The 19,516-nt window shown below is 39.2% G+C and overlaps 1 protein-coding gene across 2 annotated transcripts in view; it reads right to left on the bottom strand.

The window, feature by feature from the left end:
* RasGAP1 (Ras GTPase activating protein 1) overlaps window positions 1-19,516 on the bottom strand; it is a 51,381-nt gene that overhangs the window by 29,310 nt on the left and 2,555 nt on the right. For both annotated transcript variants that reach the window (XM_076175476.1, XM_076175477.1), the window contains exons 2-8: window positions 13,911-14,031; window positions 10,571-10,772; window positions 9,454-9,533; window positions 7,552-7,708; window positions 5,348-5,532; window positions 4,623-4,776; window positions 1,199-1,347 (exon numbers count right to left, since the gene is read on the bottom strand). In XM_076175476.1, the coding sequence (XP_076031591.1) occupies window positions 1,199-1,347; window positions 4,623-4,776; window positions 5,348-5,532; window positions 7,552-7,708; window positions 9,454-9,533; window positions 10,571-10,772; window positions 13,911-14,031 (1,048 nt within the window). The remainder of the gene's footprint in view (window positions 1-1,198; window positions 1,348-4,622; window positions 4,777-5,347; window positions 5,533-7,551; window positions 7,709-9,453; window positions 9,534-10,570; window positions 10,773-13,910; window positions 14,032-19,516) is intronic.

The following is a 19,516-nucleotide window of genomic DNA, read 5'->3' as shown; positions in this document are numbered from 1 at the left end:
TTCCTCTCATCTTAGCTCATTATGGATGAAGGGTCATCCTTGTCTCCTGCCCACTGCCCCAGGTCAGAACCAGTGCAACAAGACACAATACACCCACAGCAAGGTGGCATCACTTAATCAGCAACCCCTCCCTCTCCATCCCCTCATGCAGAAAATGGAGAAAACAGGGAGAAATCCCTTTGGGCTGCATCAAAATATCATTCACACATAACCACTACATACTCCACCACCCCCCAATTCCCTTCCTTGCATCACAGTATCATCTATACACAGCCCTTCTCCACTCACCCCTATCTTTTGCCTTCTTTCCTTCCTCAACAGACATTCCCCTCTTGCTCAAAGCCCCTTTCACCCTATCCATTTCATCCTTGGTCATTCTCTCAAGTTCACTCCATCAACCTCTGCCTTCCACACCTCTTTAAAAACCTTTCTTCACTCATTCTTTCCATGTGTCCAAACCATCCCAATACTCTTTCATCAACCCTATCTGCAATTTCCTTTTCCAACCTCATCCTCACCTCCTCATTTCTCACTTTATTCAACTCTGTAACCTCTACCATATTTCTCAGACATTACATCTCAAACACATTTAAACTTCTCTCTGCCTTTTTTAAATTCCAAGTCTCTGCCTCATACAGTGTCATATAATCTCTTTGCAACTATTCTCAAATGCACATTTTTTATGACACTTTTTAATCCCCCAAAACATTTAATTGCTTTTCTCAATCTACAATTTACCTCCACCTCCACTCCTCCCTTGCCTACCACATGTGGCCCCAAATACCTAAAACCATCCACTTCTTCCAGCCTCCTCCTCCTCCTGTAAGACTTACTTCCAATTCTCTGCCATCCTCTCCCCTTAAACATCTTATTACCTTACTTTTACCCACATTTACCTTCAATTTTCTCCTATTGCATATCTTCCCAAACTCTGTTACTAACTTCCTTAATCCCCCTCTGACTGTGACACAAGCGCAGTGTCATCAGTAAATTAGAATGGCCTCATCTCCCACTTTTCTCCATTTTCTTTAACCACCTCTAGTCCCTTGCCCATTACCCTTACATTTACAATTCTACTGAAATACTAAACACTTGTTATACCAAACAATACTTTGTCCTGGTTTTCTTTTGCAGGAGGCCTAGGTCCTCCACCTGTTATACTATTCTTCAAGAAACAAAAATGAAAGCTTCGACTTACGTGACTTTGGAGAGCTCATATCTGGCTAGGGCAGATATAAATGGAACAATCTGGCCATGATGGAAGAAAACTCTAGTGAGTGGCTGGGCAGCATCAAGCTTGTAGGAAACAACTTCACCCAAGAGCCAAGCCATGGAGGATGTGATTGGCTGCAACAAAAACAAATGAAACAGCTCATAACATGATTACACTCAACCCTCGATTTAGCAGACCTCGAATTTGCGGACTTTCGGTTTACATACATACATATACCAAGGCTCTTTCCCCCTTACAAGGGAGGTAGCCAAAAAGGAAAAGGCATAAAATCATTCCCACCCATTCCATCCCTGAATACACTCCACACCCCTCCACCCTCCCTCTTATCTTAGCACCTCCTGGATGACGGGTCATCCCTGCACCTTGTCCACTGCCTTGGGCCAGAAGCAGTGCCGCAATACACTTTCGATTTAGCGGACAAAAAGTGTGTCCGGTAGTAATAGTGAAATTCCAGACAAAGTCCGTAAAATGAAAAATTTTCCAATAAGTGTCCAGTAGTAACGGTCAAATAGTACCGGACAAAGTCCGTAAAATGAAATTTTGTCCAATAGGTGTCCGGTAGTAACAGGCAAATAGTACTGGACAAAATCTGTCAAATCAAAATTTGTCTGGTAGAGTCGCTTTGAATGTGGTGCCACAGTGCAACTGATGACCGGTAGGTGGTGGAGCGAGCAGGAACATCTGCCACCACCACCATTGTTGTTGCGGTTTGTGCAGTCCGCTTGACGTTCACATAGTGTACCTTGTCCATTGTCTGCAAATTTTCAGGTCACCGTGTGTGCGTCTGTACCAACATTCCTCCCAAGGCCATGTGCAAGCATTTGTCAGTGCAAACGAAGCTGGAGCTGCTGAAGAAGCTGGAACGAGGCTTGAGTGTGAAAAATGTTTGTGATGAGTATGGTGTAAAAAACAAACTGTTTCAGATATCAAGAGAGCTAAGGCTAAGCTCATGGAATATGCTTCTATGCATTGTGTTGATGTTACTCCTAGTGTGCATGGTAGTGCCAGCCATCTGCGTAAGCATATAAAAACAGGCAAAGAATGTGAGTTAGACGGAGCAGTAATGAAGTGGTATGTGCAGCAGCGAGAGTGTGGTGTTAACATCCATAGCCTGGATATTTTAAGTGCCGCTTAGCGACTGGGCACGAAATTAGAAATTGCTGATTTTAGGGCAAGTGATTGTTGGCTGTGGCACTTTTGTGATTGCCATGGGATATTCAATAAAGTTGTCAGGGAGGAGGCTGGCCGTGCTGACATGGAGGAGGTGGAACCTTTTGAAGGTTTTCAAGCAGACGACAAACATCAGCAGTTTCGTCACACTATGGATGACATCCATGAATGGATTGACAAGCAGAAAAATCAGGATGGCTATGAACTGATGGATGACTAAGACATTATTGCATCAGTGACACAGGCTAAGGAAAGTGACAGCAGTGATGGAGAGGATGAGGATGAAGTGAAGAAGAAAAATATGTCACATATCCGTTACTGTGTGGACACGCTGCTGGACTACACCACATACAGCAGTCCCCAAAGCTTGTAACCACTACACACAATTATGCCTCCTGAGGGAAATTGTTATAAGAGAGCAATACATGGCAGGCAAGCAGACCAAGATTAGCAGCTTCTTTGCCCCAAGTTACAGCTGGGCAGCTGATGCACCAGCCACCCCAGTCAGCCCTGCCAGCCCCAGCCTGGCATATCAAGTACAGCTGATGCACCAGTCAGCCCTGCCAGCCCCCAGCCTGGCATATCAGGTACAGCTGATGAACCAACTGATGAACCAACCAGCCAGCCCAGTGTGTCCTGTTTTTGTTTTGTTATCATTTGTCAGTCTGATTTTCATTTATTATTAGTCATATGTCAATTTATCATTATTTACTATTTACCTGTTTGTTTATTATTTAACTATACCTATGCATTTTATTTGTTATTTACATTATCATAGTTTTATTTATTATTTTATTATTAATATGATTTTTTTTCGCATCCGACCTAGATATGGATCAAAAGGTCTCCTGTCGGCATGCTCCGCCTTTGTAATCCTTTGTCAGCCCCCACCTTGGCACTATGGATACAGCTGATGCACCAGCCAGCCCCCACACTGGCACCACTAATCCAATGGAGATCCTGTACTGCACATATGTAAATAGCAGCAACTAGATTTAAGGTAAGAAATGGTATATATGTATGTAATGTACATCATTATACATATGTACTGTAGCTTTTTATTACATATCTAATATGTATGTGCACGCCGAAACCTAACGGATAATTTTCTATGTATCGGACTTATGTCCGGTTTCTGTTTAGATAACTTTAAGCTCAACTGTCATCACTATACAATGATCATCGATCTATTGTTTTGAAGAATGATAGTACTGTAATATGTATGGCTCTATTATTATTATCATCCTATTCACTTTCAATCAATCAACCATTGCCTCAGGTCTCTCTTTTAGGAGATCTATGGCTCCCAGTTAACCAGCAAAAGCCTCTAGGCTGATCCACAAGTCACTCATTAAGATATTGTCTTGTCTGTGTAAGGCAAGAGTAGGACAATGTAAGATGAGGTGTTTGAGGTCTTCTATGTAATGACTGCATCTGGGGCAATTTACTTCTGTGGCCAAGCCTATTCTCTGTTGACATTGTTTTAAAGCTGGATGAAGGCCTGTACACAGATGTGCTATTGTAGTTTTTGTTTGTCATGGGAGGGATTCCTCAGTATGGTTGGTGTCTGGGGGAGTTTGGTAAAGTAGGGTGTTTGGTGGTTGGTCTTTAAATATTTATTTTGTGATCTGTATGTGTGATTCTATATGGGTGTGTTGCACGAGGCTCAAAGTATGCTGTTGTAGATGTTTGAACAGTATGCTGCTTGTGTAGATTTTTGCTCCTGTAGTTGGTGGAGCTTGTGTTTTGTAATAAGATGGATGAGTGGGACTGAGAGCTCTAGCACAGAACCGTGTGTGCATCATTTTCATGTACTGTTCTATGAGGTGGAGTTTGGTTTCAGCATTTAGATATTCAATTGGGGGTGGTATTGGTGTATTGTGTTAATATTTTCAGTGATGCTACTGCAATGTGCCTGAAAGAGGCAGCACTGCCATCAAAGACAGGATGGAGAACCACTAGAGGAATCAATACCCCCAACAAGGACCTGGACACCACTTGGCTGCAGGGCATTGCCACAGGAGGAAGAGGAGGAGATAGAAAAAAGTCACTGGTTCTCATATTTTCTTATGTGAAAGAGCTATAGAGGAATCATGGAAGCTGATAGAGCATGGGTCCACTCCAGACAGTATACTATCTCCCCAAGAGTTGCATATCTATTTAAACATTCTTGTTATCAAACATTTCTGAAAATGATGTGAACTTGTCTTCAACTCACCTCTTTATTGGCACTCTGCAGAATCAGATTACGAAGAGAATCATAAAAATGACTAGAGAAAACATGGTCTGATGTGTATTGGAGCTTTATTCTCAGGGAACCTAACTCTCCTTTATTGTTTCGATTTGCAGAGTCTCTTGGCTGCAAAAAATACCTGGGAAACCAAAGTTCACTTATCAATGCAAAATACTAACATAAATCCATATCTATGTCAAATAAAATGTAACAATACCCATACACTTCTTGAAAAAAAGTATATGGTGAAACAAAGGAAAATATTTCAACATAAATAAAATTTAATCTGAAAACCAGCTTATGGATACAAATGTACATAATTTCAAATATTTTAATGTGCAAGTAAAGAATTATAGATACATAAATATATATTAAAAAGCCTTTTCCCCCTTAAAAGAGAGGTGGCTGAGCCAAAGCATACACCCACCCAAAATTCATTAATTACCTCCCCTGTCTTAGCATCTATGAATGAAGGGTCATCTCTACACTTCACCACACTCCTTGGGTCAACAGTAATCCCATGACATAAATCATGGGCTTGTTTCAGAGTCTTAAGCATCATCCCCTTGGGGATGTACCTCCAGATGGAGGAGCTTTGAAAATAGGTGGCAGGAAGATTATTTCTGAGGTCCATCTTGCAGGGCCAACACTAGCAAGTACCTATCACTGATCACACCCAAAGTAGTAAGAGATTCAATGTTTCTTCTTACCAAGCATTATGTTCCCTATTCAAGGCAATATCACTAATGGGAATCTTCACTTCCCCAAGAAATGCATTGCCAAAGACCCCAGAGGAGTCATGATATAGGGTGATACGAATTTCCTGTATTGCCGCTTCCTCTTCTACCAGGCTGTATGCGTTTTCACGATCTTGTCCTCCACATCGCTGACCATTCTGAAATAAGGTGAACAAGTCAATGAACTATGAGAAAAAATGAAACATGTGATAAAACATTTATCAATCAAATAACCAATCTGCTGTCCTGGTTCTTCCACAGCCCCCAGGAAGCTGGCCACAGCCATCAGTTTGCCCCATAAGTCACTAAGTTAAGTGATTGTGTCTATATGGAGAGAAGTACCAGTGAATTTTCAGCAAAAATACCAACCTACCATCACTCTTTAACCTAGCTACACAATAAACTTTTATCCAACCGTCAGAAAAGAAGACACTAACGTCGAAAGTTCTGTATATTTCGATCACTAACTGTGATCCTCTTCAGCAGACTGAGTTAATAGTAGAAGTTCTGTATATTTTGATCACTAACTGTGATCCTCTTCAGCAGATTGAGTACATGGTAGAAGACATAAACATATATACAAAAAATGTGAGGTGAGAAGTAGGAACAAGGGAGCTCAGGTTACATGACTGACAATCCGCGGGCCTTGTGAGTTTTTGTCCACTTGGAGTAAAGAAGGTAGTAGTCGATTGACAGCTGAGGTGGCAATGCGGTCAGGTGACCAATGACCATTTGAAATATTGAAATTAGGAAAATATTTAATCAGGGAAGACTCAATTATTTTTCTTCTGAAACTACATTTCATTTCCCTAATTTCAATATTTCTAATGCTCAATGGTCACCTGACTGCATTATCACCTCAGCTGTCAATTGACTACTACCTTCTTTACTCCAAGTGGACAAAAACTCACAAGGCCCGTGGAGCGTTGGTCACATAACCTGAGCTCTCCCCTTGTTCCTACTTCTCACCTCACATTTTTTGTATATATATATGTTTTCTACTATGTACTCAATCTGCTGAAGAGGATCACATTTATATACATACATATACCAAGGCTTTTTCCCCCTTACAAGGGGGGTAGCCAAAAAGGACAAGGCATAAAATCACTCCCACCCATTCCATCCCCGAAAATACTCCACACCCCTCCACCCTCTCTCCCATCTTAGCACCTCCTAGATGACGGGTCATCCCTGCACCCTGTCCACTGCCCTGGGTCAGAAGCAGTGTCGCAGGACACAGCACATCCACAGCAAGGCCGCTTCATTAAATCGGCGACCCCCCCCTCTCCGTCCCCCCATATAAAGGAGAGGACGGGGAGAAATCCCTTCGGGCTGCGTCAAAATTTTTGCTCATACACACTACCTCATCCCCCATTCCCCCGTCCATTCCACCTCATGCATCACAACATTTTCCATATACAGCCATTCTCCATTCACCCCTGTCTTCTGTCCTCTCCCGTCCTTCCTCAACAGACATTCCCCTCTTACCCAAAGCACCCTTCACCCCATCCATCTCATCCTAGGTACGTCCCCTCATGTTCACTCCCTCCACATCTGCCTTCCATACCTCCTTTACTAGTCTTTCTTCACTCATTCTTTCCATGTGTCCAAACCATCCTAATACTCTTTCATCCACCCTATCTCCCAGCTCCCTTTCCACCCCTGTTCTCCTCCTCACCTCCTCATTTCTCACTCTATCAAGCCTAGTAACCCCCATCATACTTCTCAGACACTTCATCTCAAACACATTCAAGTTCCTTCTCTCTTTCTCTCTTATGTTCCATGTTTCTGCTCCATACAGTGCTGTTGGCACAATCACTCCTTCATACAGTTCACAGGATCATTCATACAGGATCACAGTTAGTGATCGAAATATACAGAAGTTTCGACATTAGTGTCTTCTTTTCTGATGGTGGGATAAAAGTTTATTTTACTAATCTAGCTACACAAATTTTCCACAAATCAAACACAGAATATAACATCAAAACTCACTTATTCCAATACCCTATTAAGAATAGCTCAGCACCTCAACTACAAAATGGCAACTAAGTACACAAGTTCATATAAACTGGCTGACCCAAAAAATGTCTGCATCACTCCAGAAGCCTTTTGTGATGCTGTTTACCCAATCAACATAGAGGGATATATAAGATGGCGAATATTAAAAAATGCCCTACCTCAAAGATGAAAGCTTCATCATAAAGTGGACAACTGGTTTTCTTTTTCACTTTCGTCCTTTTGGATTCTGTCTTCTTGTTATTATAAAGAACTGTTAATGTTGCATAGGGATCACAGCAACCATGGATAATAGCTAACTCACTGCATTCTATAATCCTGAAAGAAAGACAAATGAATACTCTCTTTCAACCCATATGCCATTACCTGCAAAACAAGGTGGTTTGACATGGGACAGAAACTAGATCCTTCCATTTCAGGCAGTGTGATGAGGGGACAGGTACTGAGATGGGAGGGGTGGTAATGATGATTCAGTTTAATGTCACAAACTCCCCCCATCAGGAGGCTAGGACAATGTCCCTTACAAAGGACTCTGTAGTATGGAATTTAATGAACCATGCCCTTGGTCCAACTAGCTCGTGGCTAGGTTTGAACCACCACCACCTCGACCTCTGTCACACGTGGTGGTACTGCAAGTTAGACAGTGAAGCTGCCCATTTTCAAAACCCATCAACCCCCCAGGTCTCTTTTTATCAACGTGAACTGTATTTTTATGTTTCTCACATATGGAGAGCTGGCAGCCAGCAAATACTATCCCTCTCCCTACCACTGTGATCCAGTGACAAAGAAACAGTCCTGAACTGATGCAACACAGACAAAAGTCTAAAGTTTCTTCCCAGAGATCTATGGGAGGTTATGAGGAACACTGTGGGGCTGTGGGTTTTCCACTGTGAAACTCGATAGGAGAAAGTTGAAGGTAAATGTGGGTAAAAGTAAGGTGATGAGATGTACAAGGGTAGAGGGTGGCAGTATGTTGGAAGTAAGTCTAAAAGGAGAGACTGGAGGGAGTGAATAGCTTTAGGTATTTGGGGTCACATATGGCAGGATAGGGAGGAGTGGTGATGGAGCTAGATTAAGAGAAGCAAGTAAGTGCCTTGGAATGTTAAAAAGTGTTATGAGAAACAGGCAACTGAGAATGGATGCAAAAAGGAGATTGCATGAAGGGGTGATTATGCTGATGGCATTGTATGGAGCAGACTTGGAATTTAAAGAGTGACAGTGTTGAAGAAATGTTTAAATGTGTTTGAAATTAAATGTCTGAGGTGTATGGTAGGGGTTATTAGGTTGGACAAAGTGAAAAACAAGGATGTGAGGAGAAGAGCAGGAGTGGAAATGGAGATGGCAGATAGAACTTATGAAAGATTATTGGGATGGTTTGGACACATGGAAAGAATGAGTGATGAAAGATTGGTAAAAGAGATGTGGAAAGCAGAGGTGGAGAGAGTGAACTTGAGGGCATGACCGAGGATGAGATGAAGATAGGGATGAGTGAAGAATGGGCATGGATGATACTGTTATGCAAGGAAGGAAGGGATGGGGGATGGGTGGGTAGGTGGTGCTTATGTATGAATGATATTTTGATGCAGCCTAAAGGGATTTCACCCTGTCTTCTATTTTTCTGCATGAAGAAATGGAGAGGGGGTTAGTTAATTAAATGAAGCAGCCTTCCTGTGATTGTACTGTCTTGCTGCACTGCATTTGACCCAGGGCAGTTGCTGGATGCAAGGATGACCTGTCATCCACGAGGAGCTGAAGTAGGATGGGTGGAAGGGGTGGCGGAAGAGAGCGAAATGTGTGGGAATAGGTATGTGCCTCTAACTTGGCTACCTTCCTTGTAAGTGGGAAAAAGCTCTCAGTATATGGATAGTTAGATAGAAACTTGAGGCAACAGTTGATTGATTGATTCTACATTACCATTTCTCTAATAGCATTATACACACCTTCAGCTAATTCCATCACACACTTTCAAATGATAACTTCTTAACTATATTCCCAATATATCTTATCCACACACAGCTCAAGCTGTTCTCTATTTCTTAAATTTTTGGAACTTGTAGGCTTACCTGACTTCCAGCATATTTTGTGGAACAGCATCATTCATATGTTCTACCATGAGTAGCTTTGCTTCAATATGCACCTTTCCCTAAGAGAAAAATGACAATAAATAAATAAATAAAAAAACAAAAAAATAAAATAAAAATAAATAAATCCTAAGGCAAAATACATATAACATAATTTCAACCAAATATACTTCAATGACAGTGTTCTGGCACATGGAAGACAAGTCTATAAAGAGGAAGAATAGTTCCTAGGTTCCAAATGTCCAAACCCACTTTACTAATGTTCCTTTTCCATGATATTCTATGAAATTTTGCTCTGGTTAATACCAAATGATATGAATTATTTGAAAGCACTGTCCCTACCGACATTAAAATTGAGACATGAAATGGAAGACAGATGGAAGTAATGTAGTCCTTGAATTTATGCTGGATGAGGGGTAAGACAGATTAAAGGAAGAAATATACAAACAAGGTTGATACAACTATGCAAAGGTTAACCACTTCATGCCGGGCCAAAATCTCGCAGGCAGGATTAGCTGCCAGACGTACGATATTGCGTCATAATACTCGCATTATAAAAAATAAAGTCTCCCCTGTATCGATCGTTCTCTCTTTCACCCGTGAATTTTGATAACCATAGAAAATATGATGAAGCCAGTTTACAGAGTATGGGGGTCACACAGGTACAACTACAATAAATATAATCAAGACGCCAATATGGCAGCCTCGCGTACCCACTTGCTCCTCATGACGCCTACGCAGGCATCACCGTATGGAAGGGGTTAAGCTATTTTACAGATTTGTGAATGGTAAGCCAAAGCACGGAGAAAGAATATCCAAACTGAAAGTTGAAGGGGTACATGAAGCAGCAAGAAAGCAAACTGAAATAATAAATAAAATATTCCAATCAGTATTCAACAAGGAAGAGGGATCTGAAAGGAGAAAAGAGGGGAAGGTGACACTGGACTGGAATTTTACTAATGTGATACTAATATTCAAGGGAGGAAAAAGGGAAATACCAATGAATTATAAAACAATGTCTTTGACCAGCATAAATCTCTTTCTAAATGTCCAAAAAGTTCTGAAACAATTACTCTATATAGTATTTTTTTATACTCACTTGGACCTCAGAATCCTGGTCAACTGGTGTAACTGCAAACCACTGATCCTTGCCATGATATTTGTGAAGTTCTTCTTTCTTGATTGATACCTTGCCCATCACCTTGTCTGTCTTCATAGGGCGATCCCGGTCATAGAGATAAAAAGACAAGAAACGGAACTCACGAGGAATGTCAAACTGGAATTCTTCACCGAAGAATGGGCTGGAAAAAAATATATACATATATATAGTATTCTAGGCCAAGTATACATTTTTTAAAGTAGAAGACAAATTGTTATATCACTCTAACAGTAAAATTTTTGTTAAACTTCATTTTTCTATGAGATGAGTGTTTACACAAATATATATATATATATTCTGTTGAAAACGACAGCAAATTCATTAGAAATTAATTTTTCTTAAGCTTTCTAGCTTAAAGGTCCAAAATATCCCCGCAGAGGATAAAATGTCATGCCTTAAACGATCGGCTAGGCTTAGGAACCAACCAAATAGCGCCAGCCAAACAGAGGAGAGTCATTAAGTGACCTCTCCAAGTTTTCCTTTATACATATTTATACTCGTCTTGGTCACACTTCCCTTCACTCCAACTGAAGATGCAGAACGATCTGCGAAACGTCTTGGGTTTATTATACTGTGTTTTGTTTATTTTCATTTATTTTGTATATAACATAGACTTCTGTGTTAATATAAATTACCAATGTCAATTGGAAATTTGCTTCTTCCCCTCTCATTCCCCCAGAAATCTTCTTTCCGAAAGCTAGAAAGCTTAAGAAAGAAATTAATTTCTAATGAATTTGCTGTCGTTTTCAACAGAATATGCTTAAAAGAGAATCTCCTGCCACGCTTCACGAATATATATATATATATATATATATATATATATATATATATATATATATATATATATATATATATATATATATATATATATATATATATCATAGCTGCTATAAGTTTCGATGTGATAATGCTGATGTCAATACTTATGCCACAAATAGGAAGCCCCTCGCCCTCAATATCCTGAGCAAGCTAGATATTTTTTCATATGCCTGGCGGCAAGACCAAGGTTGGCTGCCACCAGGGCATGCATTTTTTCCAGGCTCGGTGCTGTTTAAGATTGGATGGGGAGGATTATGTTTCTAGAGCTCCATGCTTTGCCTTCGATTTTACGTAAATTCTCAGTGGTTTGGCATCTGTGTTGCCAGCTATGGGTAGTGGATGTGAAATTGAACATGACAAGATTGCTGCTATAGTGGCCTTGTTTAAGGCAGTGCATTCTGTGAAGGAAATTCTGAAAATACAGGAGTTACAATGCATTCAGTGCAACACTGGTTGTTACATATCAAGGATGGTGGGGGGGAGCAGCATTTCATAGTGTGAAGAGACACATCACCTAATAACCTAGGGTTTTCCTGCTCAATTCATTTGGCAATTTTACAAGACTTGTCTATCTCATGCTTAATAACATTTAAAGTGCATGGTATGAGTTTCTCGGGTCTGCCACAGTACTGACGTGGGGTAGGTAGTGATGCCCCTCCATCCTTGAAACATAACCAGCGTTGCATTGATCACAATGTAACTTCTGTATTTTCAGAGATTTGCTTCACAGAATGCACTGCCTTCAACAGGGTAAATATAGCAGCAATTGTGTCAAATTCAATTTCATGTCCACTACCCATAGCCGGCAACATAGATGCCAAACAACTGAAAATTTACATAAAATTGAAGCCAAAGCGCGGAGCTCCAGAAACGTAATCCTACCCCTGTTGAATATCAAACAGCACCAAGCCTGGAAACACTGTATGCCCTGGTCTCGCTGGCATGCATACAAAAAAATATCAATCTTGCTCAGGATATTAAGGGCGAGGGACTTCCAATTTGTGGCATAAGTACTGATGTCAGCATTATTGCATCCAAACTTATGGTGCCTATTGTATATATACAGAGAGACCTCTCATTAACGGACATTAATTAGCTGTGTTTGCGGTGTTTTCGCTGTTTTTGGTGCTGTTGTTTAGTGCTATGCAATCACTATGCCACCCAAAAACCACTCCAAATCAATGGATTATTAACATCAACGGACACCGTTAACCCCCTTTAGTCCACTAATGAGAGGTAGTACTGTATATATATATATATATGTATATATTTATATATATATATATATATATATATATATATATATATATATACACATATATATATATATACATATATATATATATATATATATATCTGAATAGAATCACCAGTGACGGAGAAGTCGATCAAATAATTCCAACTGCCATCCCTGGATTCAAACCAGGCACATGAAATCTCACTGCCGTCACCTTACCAACTGAGCTACTGACCCTATAAGATTATCCAACCTGGAAGTTAATCTACTTCCTGAGGAACTAAGTCAACTGCTAACTGCTGTCCATACTTATTATTTCACAGAGAACCAGGGCTTCTTAGCTAGTGTTTAAACTAGTTCATTTCCTTGATGGACTTATCGTCGTTGTCATACCTGAATAGAATCACCAGTCCGTACTTATAAGTATGGATGACAGTTAGCAGTCGACTTAGTTCCTCAGGAACTAGATTAACTTCCAGGTTGGAGAATTTTATAGGGTCAGTAGCTCAGTCTGTAAGGCGACGGCAGTGAGATTTCACGTGCCTGGTTCGAATCCGGGGATTACAGTCGGAATTATTTGATATATGTATGTGTGTGTGTGTGTGTATATATATATATATAAATGAACATAGCTCAAAGAATGACATTAAGAAATTTTGAAGACATACATTTTTACATTTCTTACAACAAACAAAAACTATGCTATCCAACACTGAGGATCTATATAACACTAAACATTAGCAGTCTTTTACAAATACATAATAAAACTAGTGTCTAATAATTCTGTAACAAAATCTATCCTACATTGCTGCTTTAAATATTGTCTAAACTGCCTTTAAATGGTGATTTGGCAGAAATATGTACATATAGTTTAATATTATCTTCTACACAGCTCTGCAAAATATAAGTTGTCATTCACACAAATTTATGTCATCATGAGTGCAGAGATATGCTTGATATTGCTTGACAAAACATAAATTACATAGCTATGAACCTAAAAGCTGTGTAATAAAGGAATTTCAAACTCTCAAATGTTTGAAATTAATAAGCCAACTTTCACATGAAAAAGGGATGCAATTATTCAAAAGCTCAGTGTAATGAATCACAGCACAAGTAGATCTGGTATATGATTCAGTTCACCATAAACTAGGCCTGGTATTATTTTGTTTTTGTTTATGAATTATGAAAGAGCATACTTAAAATGTATGTAATCATTATACTCACTCCAATGTTTTTTCACATGTGGCTGATCGAAAAATTTCTTCTTGGTCAAGGGATATGGCACAGTAAACATCACGTTGTCCAATGTTGCCATGGCTCCTTGCTGGTAAGTTCTTTGCCTCCCCTACAAAATCATTGAAAAGATTCAAATATCAAGAGGACAGATAACATAATGAATAACCTTATCATCATTACACCCAGAAGCTCTGATCCCTCATGGAGACAGAAAGCACATTGACAATCCTTCTCCACAATAAGATACATTATAGGTTAGGTTGTACTGCTAGGTTAAGCTAGGTTTAATTAGGTTACTGTAATTATCATCCTTAACACAAGCTGTCGGGCACTACTATAGGAGACCTGTGCCTCACTGCATTGCTTTTGACCCATGCAATGTGACAGGGGACAGAAAGACCCTTCATCTCCAAGATGCTTATAAGGGTTTGTGTGTGTGTGTGTGGGGGGGGGGTTATTGAAAGAGTTCTGAATGGTATTTATTTGTGAATTATGTGAATATCTGCTTCAACTCAGCCACTCCCTTATGAGGGGAGTGGGCCTTTGGTGTATGAATGCATGTATGTATGCATGCATGCATTTCCCTAATTGCAGTATACAGGAAAGAAAAAACCCTCATGGGGTTCTGTCTCCTACTCTCCAGTTTATCATACCTGGCCTCAAATTCATGTACAGGTCCAACTTCCAATAACCATGTTTACATTTGAATTCATGAACTGTATTGTTCCAGCAGCTTGCATGTATATATATATATATATATATATATATATATATGTATATATATATATATATATACACACACACACACATATATACATCAAACAGGCATGGTGGCATGACACACCCCTGACAAAGTCCCACCTTTACATCATGCCTCTTACTCTTTCCATTTCTAATTCTAACACAGGTTCTACTACTCTCATAAAAACTCTTGACTGCCCTTAACAGCTTTCTCCCAATCCTATATATCTACAATACCTTTGACAGTGCCTTTCTGTCTCCTCTGTCATAAGCCTTTTCCAAATCTAATATATATATATATATATATATATATATATATATATATATATATATATATATATATACATATACATACATACATATATATATATATATATATATATATATATATATATATATATATATATATAAAATAAACAAAGAAGTTTTAGTGTGGGACAGTAGAAAAATCAAAGGGCAAGGAAATAATCTGAAAAATAATAATAAATATAATAATAATAATAATAAAATTAAATAAAAATAAATAAAAAACAAGGTATTTGAAGGATATCAGGGAATACATTGTACATGTAGATGTACTGATTTCTGAAACAAAATATAAGAAGAAATGGTACAATCAGATACATACAAATTTAAAAGTAAGTTTAACCAATGGAAGCAGAGATGGCCCACATGTATGGCTCTTATTTTATATATTACCTATGCACATACATATTGGAAAACCTAAAAGTTTCTATGAGGTGCTGCATCCCTTAAGGTGCAACAAGCTTGTTCTCTAAATATTTACACAGAATACTCTATGCAATAATTTCTTTGGAGTCTCTGAATGTATTAAATAACATACAATCATGTTACATAAATCTAAGCCACTGTACTGTACCCTGCACAAGTCCTGTGGATAACCATTTCCTGTCCTTCAAAAAATCCACAGGTTGACATCAGTGATGCTTCCTGTACATGACTGGCACACTTTATTTGTTTCTATCAACTTAAACAAAGGAATAAAACACAAAGCTATACATTGTCTTATGCTGACTCAACACATTCTTCAATACATATCTATATACCAAAAGGCTTCTTCCCCTTTATGAGGGAGGTAGCCAGCCAAGGCATGTGCCTACCCCCCACCCATCCCACTCCCTATTTGTTTCCCCTCTATCTTAGCTCCTTGTGGATGAAGGGCCATCCCTGACCCCCACCCATTACCAGGGTCAAAAGCAGTGCAGCAAGACATAGCATATCTACAGCAAGGCCCAACAACCTAAATTGGTTTATTCTCACTGCTTCATTTACATAATGAACCTACCTTCTCTTCTATAATATATATATATATATATATATATATATATATATATATATATATATATATATATATATATATATATACACACACATATAATAATAACAGTAATAATAATAATAATAATAGAGTAGATGAGAAATCCCTTTGGGCTGCATCAATTTATTGTCCATTCACAACCATTCTCTTATCACAACCACCTCTTGCCTTCTCCCTTCCCTGCTCAACAGACATCTCCTGTTTACTCAAGGCCCCCTTCACCCCATCCATGTCATTCTTGGTTTTCCCAAGTTCATTCCATTAACCTGTTTTCACACTGATTTTGCTAGTCTTTCCTCACTCATTCTTTCCATGGGCCTAAACCATCCCAGTAGCACTTTCCTAAAACACTATCTTATGTTTATAACAAATATGTCAAAAATGTCTGTAGGAAAAGGGGAAATTATGAGAGAAAGGGATGGATGGATGAATGAATGGATGGATGGATGGGTGGAAGGAGGAAGGAAAGAAAAAAGGAAGAAATGAAGGAGGAATGGAAGGAAGAGTGGGGAAGGGATCAATCAATTCATGACATCCAGATGAATGGCAATGGCTTCTAGTTTAGGTCACATGTCACTCATGAAAGAGATGTGCTGTTGTCTGAATAGGATGTGAGAGATAGTGTAGGATGTGTTAAGTGTCTTCTGTGCTGTGATTACATCATGGGCAATTTGAGCTCTGTGGTCAGAGTGATTCAGTGTTGATACCACTTCACCACTAGGCAGTAGACTGAATGTAGTCATTCTTGCTTGTTGGGGGAAAATATTTCTTGATAGGACTCATGTCTGGGGGGAGTTTGGTAGAGTACAGTATTAGGTTTGGGGTTTGTCTTGGACTGCTTGTTTTGGGATCTGAGTGTATGTATTTTCATGTGGATGTGTCCTGGAATGTTGGTGGGGAGTTGTTCAAGATATCTGTGTAGTATGATGCTGTAATTTCTTTTTCTTATGTGATGGGAAGGATGGGTGGAAATGAGGTCTCCTGTGTTGAAATCTGTAGCTTTGGTGCATCCTGTCATTATTCTTCATGCTTTGTTTTATACTGTTTATTGTATTTGTTTTCTTGACTGTTGGAAACCATGCTGGGGAGACATAGTAAAGTGTGGCTCTTATGAGTTGTTTCTAAACTGTTACCTAGGTTTATTTCTGCTGGTAAAATTATGCATTTGCTATTGATCTTGATATGTTAAATTTTTTATCTGCTTTTGTACTGAGGTCTCTGATGTGTGGACTGGGGGTCATGTGTCAAGTGAAGTCTAGGGTTTCTGAGTTCTTGTCTTGTGATGTAAGTTGGCCATTCAATTTGACTTTTGGATGTTTCTTTGATTCTTGACTGTCTGGAGTAAATAATGTCACTGGAACTTCTTAGCTGAAGCTGCCATTTTGTTTTGACTTAGCTACAGTTCTGGTTCATCAAGATATTTTGTGTTTTTGGCAGATTTTTTGTAGTTGCTGTGTTAGACTATGATGGTTTGGTTTTATGCATATATAAGAGCTTTGATGTGCTCTGGGACTGAGATAAGGATGGTGCTCATGAATGGGAAGGAAAGGAAGAAGGGAAACAGGGAGAAAAGAAGTTAGAAAGGAAGAAAGAAAAAGAGGAAAGGAAGGAAGCAAGGATGGGAGGAACAAATGGAAGGAGGTAGAGGATGGGCTACTGGTATGAAGGAGAGAAGGAAGGGGAGGGAGGGAGGGAGGAAGGAAGGGATGATGGAAGGGAGAAAGGGAGGATAGAGGGGAGAAGGGGAGAAAGGGAGGATGGAAGGAGGATAGGAAATGAGGGAGGGAGGGAGGGATGGAAGGAGGGGGAGAGGGAAGAGAGGGAAAGGAGAGGGAGGAGGTGGGGAGGGGGAGGAGAGTGAGAGTGGGAGAGAGATGCCTTTCTAAATTCCATTTGCAACCTGAACTGAGACTCACTCCTTGGCCATGGGTCAGATGTTAACCACATGTGGTCCACAAGTGCAACTCACATCACCAAGAGGATATAGTGTCAGCTCCAATGGCTAACCCCAGTGAAGAGTCATATCAATGAGCAAAGTTTAACAGTCTGTATGCATGTATATGATAAAACATGTTGTAAGGGCCTATTTTTAGTCCACAGGATTCACAGCCTCCAAAAAAGACTATTAAATACCCATAATGTACTTAAAACAGGAATATAACTGAAAACATAGCTCAAAGTTCAACAATATAATGGAAAATACATGATATGATCATATATAATCTTCAAAGTCTTTAAAACCATGTTAAAAAAAAACAATTTAGAGAACTGGAAAAAAGCCACACAAAATTATATTAATGTCAATCATTAAACCTTTGTCCCAGTCTCTTGCAAGAGACCCACATGGAAGAGATATTTTGTTGCTATCTGGGTAGGGCTAAAGTAGAGCAGAGTTATATGAGGTGTTCAGTGTCTTGTGTGTGGTGACTGCACCTGGGGCATTTTGCACATGTGACTAATCTTATTCTATATTGGTATTGTTTTATAGCTGGGTGGTGGCCTGAATACTGATATATTAATGTGGTTCTTGCTTGTTACAAGAATGATTCCTCTGTAGGACCAAAATCGGGGAATTTAGTGGAGTAGGAAGTTTGTTGGTCAATCTTGTAGAGCTTGTTTTGTGATCTGAATGTATTTGTGTATTTGTAAGTGTTTGAGTAGAATGCTGTCTTTTTGTGGTCAGTTGGTTGAGCTTGTGTAATGTAATGATTAACACTATCATTGGTGAAAAGATGGTCATTTCTAATGCAAAATTTTCATAAAAGATAATATATATATATATATATATATATATATATATATATATTGCTGATAACCACAGGGAAAAAACGGAAAAGAAAACTAGAATTCCCAAGTGCTTTTGTGATATTTCACATCTTCAGGGGATTACGTAATCCCCTGAAGATGTGAAATATCACGCAAGCGCTTGGGAATTCTAGTTTTCTTTTCTGTTTTTTCCCTGTGGTTATCAGCAATCTTTTGGATCACGTGGTGTTGTGATCTTTTTGCATATATATATATATATATATATATATATATAAATAAATAAACAAAAAATACTATAGAGGTGGGTTCCCTTTAGCTGAATAATGTTACTTGGTGGCAGCTAGAATATTTACTAAAGTTATAAAATACAGCAAGTGAGTTAATCAACATGAGCACATAAGGCATTTAACCTTTTCACTGCAAAAGTGGTTTCCCCTCAACTAAATAACATTGCCTAAGATGAATATAATTAGACCAACCACTGCACCAGTTCTCTCTTGTTGGATATTCACAGTTCCTAGGAAACTAGCCATGGCCATTGTTTCTGCCCACATGTCACTCAATTAAGAGATTTTGTGATGTCTGTAGTGAGTATCAGACAGTGTATCATACAGTGCTCTGTCTTCTCTGTGGTGGTTGCATCCAATACACTTGGTGGTTGTAACCAGGCCAATTCTGTGTTGGTATTGTTGAAGTGCAGGGTGATTACTTGAATGTAATATGCCAGTACAATTCTTGATTCTATTGG

This window comes from Oratosquilla oratoria, chromosome 37 (assembly GCF_046742065.1).
Source record: "Oratosquilla oratoria isolate Oo_2021 chromosome 37, ASM4674206v1, whole genome shotgun sequence".
Taxonomy (NCBI): Eukaryota; Metazoa; Arthropoda; class Malacostraca; order Stomatopoda; family Squillidae; genus Oratosquilla; species Oratosquilla oratoria.
The sequence above is the reverse complement of the archived record's forward strand: the minus strand, read 5'-3'. Positions and strand labels throughout refer to the sequence as shown.